General features: G+C 48.5%; 1 protein-coding gene across 1 annotated transcript; it reads left to right on the top strand.

Moving 5' to 3' along the window:
* The first annotated feature begins 124 nt into the window (after positions 1-124).
* ERLIN1 (ER lipid raft associated 1) lies at positions 125-16,314 on the top strand. Its single transcript, XM_061458323.1, is given in 13 exon segments — positions 125-236; positions 603-726; positions 1,489-1,570; positions 2,080-2,126; positions 6,915-6,976; positions 8,077-8,202; positions 9,351-9,424; positions 10,482-10,540; positions 11,555-11,646; positions 12,186-12,275; positions 12,542-12,621; positions 12,818-12,961; positions 12,963-16,314. Coding segments are annotated over 12 exon segments (1,086 nt in total). The 5' UTR covers positions 125-236; positions 603-613; the 3' UTR covers positions 13,080-16,314.
* Positions 16,315-16,755: the final 441 nt, after the last annotated feature.

Below are 16,755 nucleotides of genomic sequence, written 5' to 3'. Positions count from 1 at the left end.
ATTTTAAATAGAATTGATTGCAATAAACGCTGTGGAGAAGCTCTCGTTTGGGCCCCTAGGCCCAGTTCACGCCGTTGCCTGGCAACGAGGCGGTGGCCGTGGGCGCGCCGCTGTGACGCCATCGGCCGGCGCCTCGCGGCCCTCTCCACGCCCCCAGCCTGCCCCGCGCGGCGGTGGGAGGGGAGGGGCGGGGCGGGAGTGGGGCCTCGCGGCCGCACGTGGGCTCGCGCCGCCAGGTATGGGGCGCGCGGGGCCGGGCCGGGCCTTATCTCACCTCAGGGACCTATCCCGGTACCGGTTAATGGCGGCCGGCACCTGAGGCCTTTGGGGGGGGCGGGGGGAGGGCAGGGGTGCGAGGGCAGCCCCAGTGTGAGCGCCCTTCCCGTGGCGCCCGGGGGTCTCTTCAGCCGTTGGCGTGAGGGGGAAACGCGACCTCGGGGAGCGGAAGGGGCACCCCCTGCGTCTGTGGTCCCGGAGCGCGGAAGCGTTTGTGCTCGGGAACGGGACAGATCCTGTCAGGGAGGAGGGAGAGGAGGTCTCCGTGCTAGGCGGCGGATAACCGGAGTTCCACAGTCCGGGTGGTGACGGCTTGTGTCCCGCAGGTAATGTGAGGATGACCATGGCCCAGGCTGGAGCCGTAGTTGCAGCTGCCACAGGACTCCTCGTCTTCTTCCTGTACTCCTCTATCCACAAGGTTGAGGAGGGGCATCTGGCCGTTTATTACAGGTACTGCGCCTGCAGCGCCTCGGCGCCAGATGTAGGCTGCCCTGAGTTTCTCCCTCTCAATTGGGGTTTATCCCTGGCCACAGATTCCCGCTCTCCCCTTTGTTTCCCTCCGGGCTTTGCCCTGAGGTGGGCAGACTGTGTTGTTTCTGCTCTTATACATGGCCCCTGGTGGCGTGGTTCTGTACAAAGCTGTTACGAATTTTGGGCTTTCTGAATTCTGCTCCTCCTCCTTCCTCCCCTTTTCTGGGTCACGGTTTGGTTTTTAACGATTAGAGGGACTAAAGCTTTTAGTCCATCCAAGCTTTTCACATCTGTTGATCTCCCTCTTTTACCGAGGGCTGTCTCCCCTATGTTGTGCTTTGGGTGAGGGACTGTGCCGAATGCACTGGGGGGATTGAAACTGGCAGCACTGCATCAACTGCTGGATTTTTCCATGGTTACTGGTGAACTATTTAGAGAGGGAAAAATCCGTGTTCGTGAAGCTCTCTGCGATGTTGCTGTTATGGAAGAATTCAGCCAAATCTGCCTTCTCTGAAAGTTAATTGCTCACAGGCCTGAAGCAAATGATTGCTGAGTAGCAGCAGACAAGTATATGCAGTCAGCCCCTTTGTAGGAGAACTGGTGGCAGATTTGGTGCAGGTGAGTGCTGTCATTTGCACTACTACAGCTGTGACTCCTGGCAGTTGGAATGTGCGCACTCTCAAAGCTAGCACTTGATGTTTTCCAGTTGTGTGAGCCTTTTCCCTGTTTTCCTTCTTCTAGGGGTGGTGCGTTGCTAACTAGTCCAAGTGGCCCAGGCTACCACATCATGCTCCCATTCATTACCACTTTCAAATCTGTGCAGGTTTGTGTCTTTTCACCTTGGGAGAGGGTGGGTGGGAGAGGTCCTTGATAGGGATAATGTTGGATGTGGGTGGCAACTAGTGTTTGCAGAGGAGCTAGGTAATGTGATTGGAGCAGCAGCTCCTCAAAAGCCCTTGGTTCCCTGTGCCAGACCCAGCTGTGTGCTGGGACTTGTCCTTTTGATGGGATCTCCACCACATGTGTGTTGCTTGGGACAGGAGATGTTTTGCTCAGGGAGGACAGGCTGTGTTTGTGGCCCTAACTGTTTCCCAGGAGAGCTGCAGGCCTTAGTGCCACAGGAGCCAAGAGTAGGGGAATGAGCACAGCTGCCTTTTTGACTCCCAAAAGGCAGTTGGAAAGAAGTCTGTTTTCTGCCCACATCTACAAGAGTCAGGAGGGAGGCAGAGGATGCATTTTGGGCTTTACGTTCCCATGTGGGAGTCTGGGTACAGTGTGTTTTTCCTGCAGAATGGAGTGTTTTGGTGAGTGGTGGTTGTCTTTTCATTTCAGACCACGCTGCAGACTGATGAGGTGAAAAATGTGCCTTGTGGGACAAGGTATGCTTTTTGTTTGTATTTCTAATGGTGATGGGCAGATCTGTCATGTGGTTTGCAACTAGGCACTTAACAGTGCAGTGACTGAAAAGAGGCTGAAAAGTACAGGCATTTACCTTGAAATTAGTTCCAAACATCACACACACACCAGACATGCATCACACATGGAAATAAGACCAGGAGGATGGGAGGGAGTGCTCTTGTTTTTGCTGGAATTGATATTTAGAGGGTATTTGCATTTATAGTAATGGTCTCTTGGTTTGTCTTGCTTTCTTCCATTGATTACGCTGACAGCCTGGTGCCTGTGCTTTGGCCTGTCCTTTGCTTTGAAGTTATTTTTAGTTTAATTCTTGTGGCTAAATGCAAGTGCTGACCCCAGTATGGGTAAAAGTCAGTGGTGAATGGGAATCCCCATGATGGGAGATAGCTCATTTCAAAAAAGCTGAAACAAAGGAGTCTCCTGGAGTAATTTGTGCATTTTTGGAATTGACATCTCACCTAATGTAAAAAGAGAGTGAGAAAGAATAAAGAAGAGTCTCATGCATGGGTAGCACCTGCCTGCTTCTGAATTAAGCTGGATTAGCTTTTGTTCACAAGTTAAAGTGATGGGCTAAAACCAAAACTGGTGATTCTCCTTCGGTTTAGCTTTAGGATACTCAACAGTATTTCTGTTTAAAGGAAAAAAGGCTGCATCCAGTATGACTTGAATGCAGCCAGGCCTTTGTGGTCAGGTAGAGTCTTTAGGTCAAGCAAAAAGTAATTGCAGAAAGGAGGAGTAAGGCTCATTATTTTCTGTATCCTTTAAATGGCACAGTTAAAAAGCTATCAGAGTTTTAGCAGTGTGTTTAGTGGCACGTTTTAGCTCATAAGTAGCATAAATAGGAGTAATACTTCACCTGTGGGATGCTATAGAACAGCATTGCATCCTCTGGGATGGTGTCCTGCTGTCCTGCTGTCCTGCAGGCAGAACAAGCAAAGCTTTCCCCCAAAGCTTAGCCGCAGTAGATGTGCTAACACAGCCCACATGAAAGTGTGCTACTTTGATTCCTTTTGAGCAGGGAGGCTGGACAAGATGACCTCCAGAGGTCCCTGCCAGCCTCCCCATTCTGTGTGCTGTGACTGAAGGGCTAAATGTTCTGTTTAATTCTGTATAGTTAGTCATTAAGTTCCTCTTCCACTTCAGCACTGTGGGTTTTGGTTGTGCAATACAGTTGGGTGTGAAGTTACAGGTACTAACCATGCTTTAAAACACCACCCAGCTGGTAAAGCAGTTCCGAGTTAATCATTCCATACACTTCAGACCAAAGGTCTCAGGAGCCCTGTCCATTTTTAAGCTGTTACTGCAAAAGCCTTTAAACTTGCTGCATTTAGAATCAAAGTCTGCAACTGCTCGTTGCCAAAGAAGCTTTGAAGCCACGTTTCCATAATAAAACATTAGCTTATAAGTACCAAATGGATCAAATCTGAAATTTCACTATCCGGGTTCAAAGTCTATTACAAGAATAGATCCTAAACAGTTTAAATTCCTGTAATTGTCTATTAAGCCATCACATTTTAAAGGCTGGGATTCTCTGTCACCGTATTCATATTCCTGTTTCCTGTATTCTCAGCTGCATTAAGAAGCTTCTGAATGGCTCTGTGGGTGTCCTGTCCCCAGTTTCTGCCTTACCTGTTCCTATTTATACTTGACAGCATTAAGTGAATTCATTAAATAGAGATTTTAAAATACTTTGGCACAAATGACTGTTTTTCATAAACCAGCTGTTACCTGAGAGACAAAACCCATTCCATTCCAGCAGGTAGAATGTGGCTCTGCTCTAAGCTGTGAATTGCCTCTGGTGCCTGAGGTTTCTGCCTTTCCCCAGCAAGAAAATGTATGCACAGCTTCTTGGAAAGCTCAGCAGTTTCCTCATGGCAGGTCTGCTCATACACCAAAACTGATGGAAACCCTAGTTCTAGAACTAGTTTTAGAAAAGGGAAGTATTCTCAAGGACTGACTCAAAGAATTAGGAAAGAATATACTTCTAGGTGTACTGTTTGTGGAATACAGAAAATAGCTTGGAAATGGTGTTGTGCACCTGCTGCAGAAGAGAATAGGGCAGGTAACATTTTTCTTATAAACTTAACTGGAAAGAATTGTGCTAAATATTGTGCAGGTTTTGCAGTGGCAAGGAACAGTGAGTAGCCAGGACACTAAGCAGTGACATTGCTCAAGCATTAGAAGTTTATTGCAAAGGTGTGGGAGTCCTCTTGTGCTCATGCTGCAGAGCATTGGTAGGAATGCAGATGGAGCACTGGGGGAATGCTGTTCTGGGACGGATCCCTGTTTGGCAGCCAGCCATATGGAAAAATGTGGCATGAATATTGCAGGTGAATGTACTGCATTAATCCCTGTATATGTAGACAGACCAAATCTGACCTTTAAGCCCAGTTTTTACATGCTCTGATTGCCTAACGCGGTCTGGTGTTGCCTGTGGTCAGCTCTTGCAGTGAGCATTGGATCTTTGCCTGTTTTTTTAATGGCAGTGTCCTTCAGTTTTTCCCTTGTCTTTTCCTGGCCTGGCCTAAGCTAAAATCCTAAATCCAAGGCCTGCTTTCTAATGTTAGTTCCCTGTACACTTTCACCTTGTCCTTTAAAGTCAGGTAGTATTGCTGCCTGATTATGCCTGAACTTCCCCCAGGTGCACATGGTCTATGTGTTGATCCTTCTTTCAGACTTCCTATAGATTTCTTGTTTCTCTCTTCCCTGAAACAAAGAGGCTGCTCTCCCTGACCAGCCTGATGAGCAGCTCTGCAGTGAGGACCTTGGGAGCTGCAAGGAGCCTTTACAGTGGTTGCAAGTGCTGGTGTTAGAAAGGCTGCAGAAACTGCAATAGGGAGCTGCAAGCACTGGAATTCTCCCTGTGGGAGTCACCCTGCCTTGCATCTAGCAAGAAGCAGGCTTAGGCAAAGAAAGATGTTTTGGGAATTGTAGTGGCCTCTTGAGTCCGAGCCAGTAGTTAAGCCATAGGTGCTAAAAGGCAAGTAAACCAGCTGTGGGTGAAGAGAGGATTTGTACATTTCTAGCTCAAAAAGGTGTGTGAATTGCCCCAAATCAGTGCAAGATGCTCTGCCAGAGCAACTGTCCTGAAGTGTCCCAGAGCTGCTGAGGAAAGTGTTTCCTGCACCCAGGAGTTTACCATCTTCTGGATGAGGCTGTTTGAGATAAGGACTTCCCTGAGGTGCTCACTTTAAGATCAGGATGTTAGAGTTTGGTTTGACTCCTGCATTTACAGCAGCAGGGTCAAGAAGGCCATCCCCACTGCATGATGTGAAATGAGGATTGCTCCAGCAGCTGGGTAGAGGGATGGGAAACACAGTGGAAGTGCTTTGTGGGCTTCATTTAACCTTAAGCCCTCCGTGGGGAAGTACATGGCCAGCAGATTTGGGCTCTGAGTGGTACCTGTTTCGTCAAAGGACTGATCGAATTCACTTCTGCCCTTCCTTGGTGACCCATGCTGGTTGAAATCCAGACAGGGTTGCTGTAGGTAGTGCTGGTTGAGTCAGACAGGCAGGAGGCAGTCCTCGCTGTTCTGAGGTACCAGCCTTTTTTTGCATGTGAGGTGATGAGGGGCTGTGTAGGAGGCAGGTTGTCTCAGGTGCTGTCTTTTTCCTTCTAACATCCCCATAAAATTGGAATCCCATAAGGACCACAATATAAAGATGTGGAGTGGACGTGATTCTGGTGAAAGAAGCCTGTATGCTCTGCTTTGGTTCCTCGCCAAGATATCTGGAAGTTATCCTGAGGTGGTAGCTGGGTTTCCCTGTGCTGGAGGTGTCATAAGGTGACTGGAACAAATGAGGAAGATGAGAGCAGGTTCAGAAGATGCTGAGGAGTGCTGTTGGACATCACCTGCAATGCTGAATAGTCATTCTATTGGATGTGATGGCACAAGAGTGCAGAACAGCTGAGATGGAGAAAAACACCTTCTAACTTGTGCAGCCTGACATACCTGTAAAGGATCCAGAAGCCTGTCTTATTTAATAGAAACAGTTCTCTAAGACAGAGCCTGCAAGAATGGCCATGGCCCAAAGAGAAATCTTGTGTGAAAAAGAGAATCATGTTCTTAATAGTCGTATAGTGGGTGTGTTCCCTTGGAGAGGGGATTATGCCTGCAGGCTCCTTCCAACAAGGTGTCTGGAGTTTTCTTGGCAGGGTACATGCCTGAGCACACGTGCGTGTCTGTGGTGTTCCTGAAGAGCCATTCACAACGTGACATTGAAGCAGGGAGCGTGAATTAAAGCCTGCTACATGCTTTGTTTCTTCCTTTCTAGCAGAAGCCTTGTCAAGTTCCTGCTGGAGTTAGTAAATGCATGAACCTCAACTAAGGGCTTTCTTCTAAGGGCTGCCTAGAAGAGCTGCATCTGCACTTTGTCTGCTGGGCTGCTTGCAAGTGTCATTTGTTGGCCTTGTTGCCTTCCCTTCATTGTGCTGGCCTCCCCCTTTCTGAGAGCTGCAGCTACATTCCTGTTCAAAAACATTTTCCTTTCACTGGCTAGGCAGGAGTTAACAAAGTGAAGCCGAAGTGCTTTGCAGACTTGCTGCAGCATGCTTGTGATTTATGGGGAGAGAGGGACCAGTCTGGACAAAGCTGGGGTTTGCTGCCATCTAATTGCAAAATGCTCTGAAGTCAGAATTGTCCCAGGAATGTTTAGTAGAACTTAGAGGGATTTAAATCTGCTTTATTACTAAGTATGGACCACTGTTAACAGTTGCAGTAATAATGACTGAATTCTCTTTCTCACTTCCAGTGGTGGTGTTATGATTTACATTGACCGAATAGAAGTTGTGAATAAACTGGCACCATATGCAGGTATTTCCCATCCTGTTTCAACAAGCAACACTGTGACTGTCTTCACCCATCCCCTAGCAGTTCTGTCTTGGTTTGCAAGACTTCCTTCTGTCTTGCTACCCTTCTGGTTCCAAGAATGATAGCATTTAGTTTCATATATGCAAGCCCCAGGTGTGCAAAGACAAAGGTAAATTCTAGGCTTCCTCCTCCCCTGTATGGTTAGAAATGGGATGGGTGCTCATGCAATCCTGTTTATTGCTGCTGAAGTTGAGACTGCCCATGATACTAAACACAAGGGATAAATTCCTTACGTGCTTGCCAGTTCAGCTCCTGGGACATCACAAAGGCAAAGCCCACCTAGGAGCCTCTTGCCTTCTTACTTCACCAGCTGCTGAACCACAGACCCAGACAGCTTGGTTTTTTTTTCAGCAGCATAGTTTAATGCAAAATGTTAGCACTACTGAGTTATCAAGGGGTGAACTCGTGTTGTAATAATTCATGTTAGATCTTAGGCAGTTCTTCGCTATGAAGATGCTGAGGCGCTGGCACAGGGTGCCCAGAGAAGCTGTGGCTGCCCCATCCATGGCAGTGTTCAAGGCCAGGTTGGACACAAGGGCTTGGAGCACCCTGCTCTAGTGGAAGGTGTCCCTGTCCATGGCAGGGGTTGGAACTGGATGAGCTTTGAGGTCCCTTCCAACCCAAACCAATCTGGGATTCTGTGATTCTGTAATTGTGTGAATGATACTTGTTTTCACTTAGTAGTATCTGTTCCTATGCATGCAGGTCCTGGATAGGCTTTATTGTTTCACTAAGGCAGATCATAAACCAGGACCAGGCAGTATATCATGCTGTGATTACTCTGAACTTTGAAGTCATATGATCCCAGCAGCAGTGGTGGAGGGGACCTCTGCAGATATCTCCTGTGACCTTCCTCCCAGGCTTCTCATTAACAGCTGGGCAGGGCAGCTGTGGCTTTGTGCAGCCACATCCCGAAAACTCCCCCCAACATGTCCCAGTGCTGCACTACTTTCCTAATGTTCTGAGCTGTTGTTTGCAGTGGTGGCATTGCAGAAAGCGTTACATGTCGGTGGTGACCTGTGATAATTTTCTTGCTTCCTCAGTGTATGATATTGTGAAAAACTACACTGCAGACTACGATAAGACCTTGATCTTCAACAAAATTCATCATGAGCTGAATCAGTTCTGCAGTGCCCATACTCTGCAGGAAGTGTACATTCAGCTGTTTGGTAAGTGGATGACAACTGGATGTACCCATCAAAGGCTGTGTGATCTCCGTTGTCTTCCAGGGAATATGTTAGAGCAGGCTCCTGTGAGCAAACAGCCACTGTGCTGGTGTTGCAGTATATCCATGTGCTGCTTCTTTGTAACTTTATGCTTCAAAGATTCAGATTTGTCTTTTCATATCTGCGCATGGGAGTTTGATTTCAGTCCTGTTCCACTTAGGCCTGAATTCTGGATGCACAAAGTAGCCTCCCTGCTCTTGTGTGTGCAGTCATGGCCTTTGCCTTCACTGTGATGATGGTCTTATTGTGTCTACTTCTACTTTTAGGCCCCTATTCTGTTTATGAATCGATTTTTCTACATTAAAAGCTTCTTTATGGCTGTTTTTAGCAAGTGAGACTCAAAAGGCACATGACCTCAGTTTGCTGCAGTGCTATTTTTCTCACAAGGGGTAGCAGTGGTTCAGGAATGAGCAAATTCAGTGTTTTGCTTCTTGGTACTTGCTTGTGCCCCAAAGATGGAACAGTATTATGTTCCTTCTTGAGTCCTTCCCCTTCTTGAGAGCAGGGGAAAATAGGTTTATGGAAGATAAAAAGTTAGTAGAGTTTAATTAATGTTAAGAGATTAAGTCTTTGAATGCTCTACTCAGACTCAACAAATAGCTGTGGTCAGAGAGGAGTTTCTGGTTATTACACACAGCTTAATCATTCCATAGCTGGCCATTTCTGTGGAAAGATCTTCCTGGAGCTTGGAAGTAACAAAATTTCTTTCATTTTAATAGCGGGTACTGGATCCTGCAGGTTTACCAGACACTTGAGGCAGAGTTAGCCACTGGCAGCAGGGTTGGTGTGGCTCTGGCTAGGAAGGGATAGACTTCTGCCACAGCTTTTTCTTGCTGAGACACTAAAAAACGTTTGCTCTTAGCTCAGACACTATGAGTTCATCAATAACTGACCCTTTCTAGAGACACTAGATTGTGGCTTTGCTTTTGGGAACATCTTCCAGGTATATAGGAAGGAAAACAATGTACTCGGTGAGCTTAAAAGGCTTACACCACAGAGATACCTGCTCTTCAAGACCAGCTGACTGTGCCACACAAGCTGTAGGAGAAAAGATGGTAAGCTGAGTGGTCTCTCTTTTGCTCCAAACACAGATCAAATAGATGAGAATCTGAAGTTGGCCCTGCAGAAGGATCTCAATGTCATGGCACCGGGTCTCACTATCCAGGTAGGTTGATTCCCTAACAAAGACTGTTGTTTTTCCATCTCTAATTTGCTCATCTTTCACTAGACTGATGAGGTTTCTTGCTTTCATTTTCCACATAACCTGAAGCTGTTGAGCCTTGAGTTGAGGTTTGTCAGTTGAAGATGGTCAAATAACAATTACCACTTCTGAACATTGGTTTTATGTTAGGGGAAGACCTACAGGATTGAGAAAAGGACCTTTTAGGCCACAGACCTTCAGGTATTGGCTTTAATTTGCAAAGAGCCAGAAAATGTCTTTATTTAAGCTACTTTTGACACCCCTGCAGAGCTGGGTGCTCCAGTGTGCACGGTTCCTACAGGTCATCGGAAAAAAAAAAGAGGTCTTCCATCTTTTCTGCACTTATACCAGAGATGGGGAAAGGTGTTTTATCCAAAGTGGTTTTCTGCTTACACTTAGAAAGTCATGTTTAATCTTAGCCAGGCTATGGGACATACTGGCTTTTTGGCATGTTGAAGTTCAGGGCAACCAACTGAGAAAAATATACCTTAGGCATGCAAGGGCTAAGATGGAAATCTCCAGATTGCCACTGAGGAGAACTATGAGACTGTTTTGCTGTTCTTTTTGCCGCATTTAGGTAGGCTGGCTGGCTGGCTGCATGCAAGGAGGGGAAACCTCCTGTTAATAGTATGGGTAATGCTACAGTAGATACTGTTCTGCTTTGGGGCTCAGTTGTGCACAGCCTTGCTCTGGCTTGATAAGAGTGAACCACAGGCAGTGGTGTATCACAAGGAAGTTGAGATGGCACAGCTGTTCAAACACCCAAGTTAACTTGCACTCGGCTGCAGCAAGATTTCATACAAAAGTTCACCATAAGAGGTGCAAAGACAGGAAGTGTGAACTCTGAGAGTGGCTGTGCTTGTCTGTGTTGTACAAGAGGGTTGGGAACCATTATGTGTGGTCTTGGATCCATATGGAGATGTCTAGAACACAACAGCTGGTTTTGCAAAGACATTCTTTAGTTATGCAGCTCCCATCAAAGTTTACTTTGAAATGCACTCCCTTTGTCTGTTTTCAATAGGCTGTGCGTGTTACAAAACCCAAAATTCCAGAAGCCATCCGAAGAAATTTTGAGCTCATGTGAGTAGCTGTACATAAAATTGTATGGATTAGTTTTGAGGGTTCAGCATGGGCATAATCCTATTAGAAAGCTCTTACCTGGTGCTTAGGTGGGAGGTGAGGTTAATGAGTCCTTGGCTAGGTGCACTTCCCATTCTGTTTCTCCATTTCCATATCTCTTTCACCTGGAAGCCTTTCAGCCCTTCACAAAGGTGTTTGTTAGCATCTACAGAGACTGTATCAAGGCTATGTTCCTCCTCCTTTATGATGTATGATGTGCTATAGAGAACCTGTAGACGACTCGTAAACAGAGCTCAGAGGTCTTGATGTCCCTAAGGCCCCTCCAGCAAACTCACAGAGTTGCTGACAGATTTTACTCTGAGACATTCCCATGGAGACCTACTGTCCAAGTCCTTTCCCAAAGCAGGACCAGTTCCTCAGCTGTAGCAGGTCACTGGGTCCAGGCAAGTCAGGACATCCCTGGGGATGGAGATTCCCAGCTGCTAAGGCTTGCACAGGGATGGGCTGTTTCCTTGGATCTGCCTGGTGCTTCCTGTGCTGCAACTTGGCTGGTGCCTCTGGGGCTCCCACATTGCCCCTCTGAGCAGAGTCCAGCCCTAGTACCTTCAGGGGCCCTTTTGGGCAGGAGGAGGTGTGGTTGGATTCCACTTCACCTCCTCATCCCCAGCCCAGTTCCTGCAGTCTCTCTTCATATGCTCTGGCCTTTATTCTGTGTCTGCAGTTGCCCTACAGTGGACTTGCTTCTCATCCTGAGGGCCTCAAATTGGATATAGCATCCAGTTGTGATCATATATAGCATCCAGTTGTGGCCTCACCAGTGCCAAATAGAGAGCAGGTCATAAACACTTCCCTTGTCCTGCTGGCTACACATTGGCTCATACAACTGAAGACAGAACTAGTCATAATGGTTGTGAGGAAATGATACTGGCAACTGCTTGGCTGCTTGTTTCCCCTCTCATGCCCTGATTTGAAGAGCTACCCACCAGCTCTGTTTCCCTGTTTCTCACCCTGCAGGGAGGCTGAGAAGACCAAGCTGCTGATTGCAGCCCAGAAGCAGAAGGTAGTAGAGAAAGAGGCAGAGACAGACCGGAAGAAAGCACTCATTGGTATGTCACCAGTTGGGAATACTAGTGGACAGGTGCCACACTGAATTTCCATTCCTACATCCCTCAGGAAGCCAGGGTAGGACATTGCCTTCCATTGCTGAGAGCTCCCTGAAGGAGGCCCAGCCAGGCTGTATCAACAGTCATTTAGAAAATACAAGTGTTTGTGCTGCTGTATCTGTGTCTTGCCTCCCTCCCCATAGCAGCAGATACCTCTGTCCTACAGCGGGGCTTCTGCTACAGCAGGCCAAGAGGTAGCAGCTCTGCCAGAAAAACTGCTTGGGCTTAAAGCTAAATGTCCCTGTGTCACACTTGTAAAACGGACATCAGCCAGTGCTGCTCTCAAAACATCAGCACTATGCTTTCTTCCTGTAACTATATTGCTTGGAGCACAAACTGGTGTTGTAGTGTCTGAGCAGAAAGGGAAGCAGCAGAGAGCAAACTGCTGGTGTGGTAGATCCTGTGACTGGATGCTGTGTCAGGGTGCTGATGCTCAAGGCCTTGAGAAGTGAATGTCTGAGCTGAGCCTGTTGTGATTGCAGAGGCTGAGAAGGCTGCTCAGGTGGCCAGGATTCAGTATCAACAGAAGATTATGGAGAAGGAAACAGAGAAGCGGATTTTTGAGATCGAAGGTAACTGTGCTGCTGGGGTCATCTTCCAGTAAAGGGCAGGTAAAGGAACCTCAGAGCTGGGCTCATAGGTATCACCTTCCTGCAGAAATAATAAAGAGTGCAGTAGCATGAGGGTCATTCCTCCCTCCCCCTTGCAGGTACCTCTCCAAGAAGCTGGCAGTGCAAGTGCAAGGCCAGCCACGGGGTGGCTGTCCCCATGGGACAAAGGCTCAGTGATGGGGCTACTCACTTGTTAATGATTCTTTTCCTGTCTGTTGCTGTGTTAGATGCTGCATTCCTAGCAAGAGAGAAAGCAAAAGCTGATGCAGAGTTCTATGCTGCTTGGAAACTAGCTGATTCCAACAAGGTGAGCACTTGAAGGCTGGTCACTTGAATGAGAGGATTTGCTTACTCTTTCCCTCTGCACAGGCAATTAGGTTAAAGTGGGCAGCACTGAAGAAACACCTGGTTTAACAACCCAGGAAGCAGCTGCCCGAGAAGAAATCTAATGATGTGGGGCCCAGAAGGTTGTCTCTTACAAGCTCTGGTTTCTCTTTTTGTAGCTAAAACTTACCCCTGAGTATCTGGAACTAATGAAATATGAAGCGATAGCTGCCAACAGCAAGCTGTATTTTGGTGACCGCATCCCCAGTGTGTTTCTGGATTCCTGTGCCTTCCAGCAAGCCAGTCTGAGGACTGCCCAAGAAACCAACCTTCCTTCACAGGAGGCCCCAGAGACCTCTGGAGAAAACCACCTCAGAGCAAAGGAAAGCACAGGCTGACAGTGGTAGAAGGATACCTGGTGCAGCTCAACAACTAGCCTAGCTGTGAATGGGGATGTTGCCCTGTGCTTCTGGGGCGGATGCAGCGTGGACATCCTGTGTATAGGTGGCAGTTGGGTTGATTTTCTTCTAGCAACACATTTGCAAGTGCTCTGCCTCTTCGGTTTCTTCCCCTGTTAAATTGGTGCTTCCAAATGAGGGATAATCCTGTACTAACATACCTATACTGGAATATTAAAAGACAGACACCAGGAAAGCCTTCCCTGCAGTAGGTGCAGTTATTTAGTGAGCATTACTCTGGAGGTAGGAGATGTGGCTTTGAATGCCGTGTTGCCACACACTGGGCATTCCCCAGTGCTCCTCAGTGAGGCCAAGTGAAGAGGTTTCCTTCGTCCTGCCAATGAAGTTTTGTTGTGAGGACTCTGAGGCAGGTTTCTACCGGCGCTCTCTAACTCTCCTCAAGGACTCCAGTGGAGCGGGCTCTCCTTGGCTGTCCGTGTTGCTGCTCAGGCCAAGGCCTGGCCTGACAAGGAATGGTTTGGTGTGGAATAGGTTATTTGAATAGGATCTGCATCACCATTATCTTCTTTCCTGTAGGCAGTGACGCTAGATAACAGCTTTGAGCAAGCAGTCCTTAACAGGCTTCTGTAACTTCCTTCTCCAAGCAAGAGCCTCCCACTGGCTGCCTGTGACTGTAGTTTGTTTCAGCTGGGTGGCTGGGTTTCACCTTGCATCCTAAACCAGATTTCAGAGTGCATGGAGCACCTCCAAGCAGCTGTTTGGGAACAGAGCTGGGAAATCTTTGCTTAGGCCACAGCCTCCCTGTAGGTTTTTTCACCAGGGAAAGGGAGCTGAATTTCCACTGCTCTGCCTCGCTGGCAAAGTGAAGGAGAAGAGTGAAGGGACCCTGCTCTGCAGAAGATCAGATGTGTGACACCTCAACTGCAAAGTAAGGCATCATTGCCCCCAGTGCAAAATCCACTGCTCCAAGAAGTGGGACCTGCATCCTGTGTCTTTGAACAGCCACAACTGGGAATGTGTCACTGGTCCTCTCATCACTGGCCAGGCTTTGCTGGTGCTTTTGTCTCCTGAGCAGTGCTGGCTCATGATCGTACCTCCTGATGTGTGTTGTAATATATCCAACCCCTGCTCCCTGTGTGCAGTGCAGAGTGAGAGAAAGAGACATACTTGGGGGGTGTATCTGCTGGTACAGTCTGCGTTCCTCTTTTCCTCTGTCCTTCCCTTTGCCTATGAGGATGTGCGTGTTCCTAGGACCTGCTTCTCTTTGTGTTCTTCAATGATTCCAGAAGATGGTGGCTGGGGAAGCCAGCTGGCAAGAGCTTGAGCTGGAATGCCATTCTCCAGCTGGTAGCACCACAGCATTGCCTGTCTCTGAGCCCACCACTTGTTCAGAGACCACCTTTTCTCCTCAGCCTGGAATATCTATGTTCATCCTGCTTTCCGGTCCCCTCGGGTGCCCCTCAGATGGTCTGGTTGGTGCTGGTGTTGAGATCTGCCCGTGGCACCATCTGCAGCCTTGTGACAAGGGGAGGAACATGCCTAGCTTTTGCCTTGGTGATTCAACCCGAAGCATCCTGAATTTCACCTCTGCTAATGCTTTACCCCAGTGAGTTGTGTGGGCTTCAGGCTTTCCAGTGCTGCTTTCCTATCCTGTGTGGCTTGACTCGGAGGTTGGCAGTGTCTCTTCCTCAAGGAGGTTTTGTTACGTATGGTGCCTTACACTGTCTTAGCTCCTGTCCTGGCTGCCTCTCCTCCATTTCTGGGGCAGAGCAGGGATACATTGACCCTGCCTCTCCTGCTAGCCAGCTTGGCTAACAATAATACATGACTGTAGGACTTGCAGCAGCTTCAGATGATGTTCTTTCTTCCTGTCTGCAAACCCAAGGCCTGGTTCATTCTGTGCTGCAGGACACCAGTTGTTCTTCAAACCCAGCCATGGCAGGAGCCAGGGACCAGGTCCTTGTCCCAGTAGGAAGCCAGCTGAAGGTGCTGAGGTTGTGCATGAGTGTGCTTTTTCATGCTCCAAGAAAGAGAGGATGCTGCTGTTGCCAGGAGGTGCCTCCAGTCTTGGTACACTGGGGGTTGGTGGCACAGCCATGTGCCATGCAGATCCCAGCCTGGGGAGCGCTGACCTGAGCTTTCGCATGATGGGGCTCATGCCTTCACCTGCCAAAGGCTTCTCCTGGTGAAGAGCAGCCTTTGAAAGATACTGGTGGGCAGAGGAGCAGAAAGGATGTCCTTGTGATGCCGGAAGGCAGCATGGCAGGCACAGCAAGGGCGAAGCTGAAACCCTTGACTGATGGCAGGAGTGGGCAAGCACAGCATGGGCCCCTTTAGACCCTGCAGTGCCCTCCCAGGGGAAGGGGCCAGGACAGAAAGGGGGTGGCAGTGTATTTTGTAGCTGTGGTGTTTGAACTGTCTCCTGGAAGCATTCTTTTGACTTGCAAGGTCCTTTTTTTCCTGTGGGAAGGGCTTCAAGGGGCCAGTGGAGTCACATCTCTTTGACCCTCCACCTCTGAAGCATTGCTGGCTTGCAGCAGGCGCTTTGCAGCAGGAACACATCCTCTCCTCATCCCACAGCAGCCACTTTGATTGAATTTTGGGACAAAGGCAGGCTTTATAGAACAGAAGCACTCCTGGAGGGGACGGAGACATGTCTCCATGTCGTGCTCACTGAGGTTTGGTGCTACCCAGTGTTGGTATCACACCCTGGGCATCAGGCTGGGTGGACAGGGGTAGGTTCTGCCAGCCTGGAAAAGAGAAGAAGGGCACAGGGGCAACCCCTAGAAGCAGTAACCAAGCAGCCCCCAGTTCTTCAGTGGTCAAAGTGAGATCCCCAGGCAAGGGAGCAGGAAAGCCCCCCAGTCTAATGGAGGGAGGGCTGCTTCCCTTTGGATCTGAGCCTTGCTTGCCCTCCCTACTGCCTTTCAGGTGCATCCATGGCTATCGCTGGCTAATTGTCATCCTGCTCTGTTTGGGTGTGCAGCAGCCCCCTCCTATCCCTGCACTCTGAGAGGTGCTGGGTGCCACCAGGAACATGGGATTGAACTGTTTTTTTCTCTCTGTTCAAAAGGTCTGTGTGCTTCTGTGAGTAAAGGGGTCTGCCACTAGATCCACACCTTCTTTCAGGAAACATGGAATCATAGAACAAGCGGGGTTGGAAGGGACCTTAAGACCGTGATACATATGTTCAAGTTTACATGCACAGTGTTAAGTTCTTTTGATAAAGGAGAATAAAACTATTTTGTTAGAGTTTCCTTGGTGGCTTTGTGTGTCCTAGGGCTGGTTTCTCTGTAGGCATGTGGAGGGGTGACATCTGTGCTTGTGTGCCTGCAGTGATAGTGCAGGCACTATCACTGCAGGATATCACTGTACCTGGGGACCGCTGCAAGCCTCAAAACAAACCCCAGGATGGTGCTGAGCAGCCAGGGCAGCCCTTAACAGCAGAAACGGAACAGGCCTTTGTCCTCTCAAGATCATCCTGCCACTTGCTTCCCCCATCCATTGCTTGTATATGCCCTGTGGGGGGATCTTTCCTGGTTGTTGTGGTGTCCTAGGGGATAGTGGGCTGGTCCCTAAGCACCAGTGTTGCTGCAAGTATCGATGCTTGTGTTGGACCAGGATGGTGCAAGCTGAACTGGAGTCGCGGAGGCCAAGCCTTTGTTCACAGAACAAGTCCAAGGCTTGGTTTGGCAGGT

The sequence above is a fragment of the Pezoporus flaviventris genome, unplaced genomic scaffold (genome assembly GCF_033815535.1).
Source record: "Pezoporus flaviventris isolate CSIRO_AGI_PZ_B2104156 unplaced genomic scaffold, CSIRO_AGI_Pfla_v1 ptg000001l, whole genome shotgun sequence".
In the NCBI taxonomy this organism is placed as follows: domain Eukaryota; kingdom Metazoa; phylum Chordata; class Aves; order Psittaciformes; family Psittacidae; genus Pezoporus; species Pezoporus flaviventris.
This window is presented reverse-complemented; position numbering and strand designations above follow the sequence as displayed.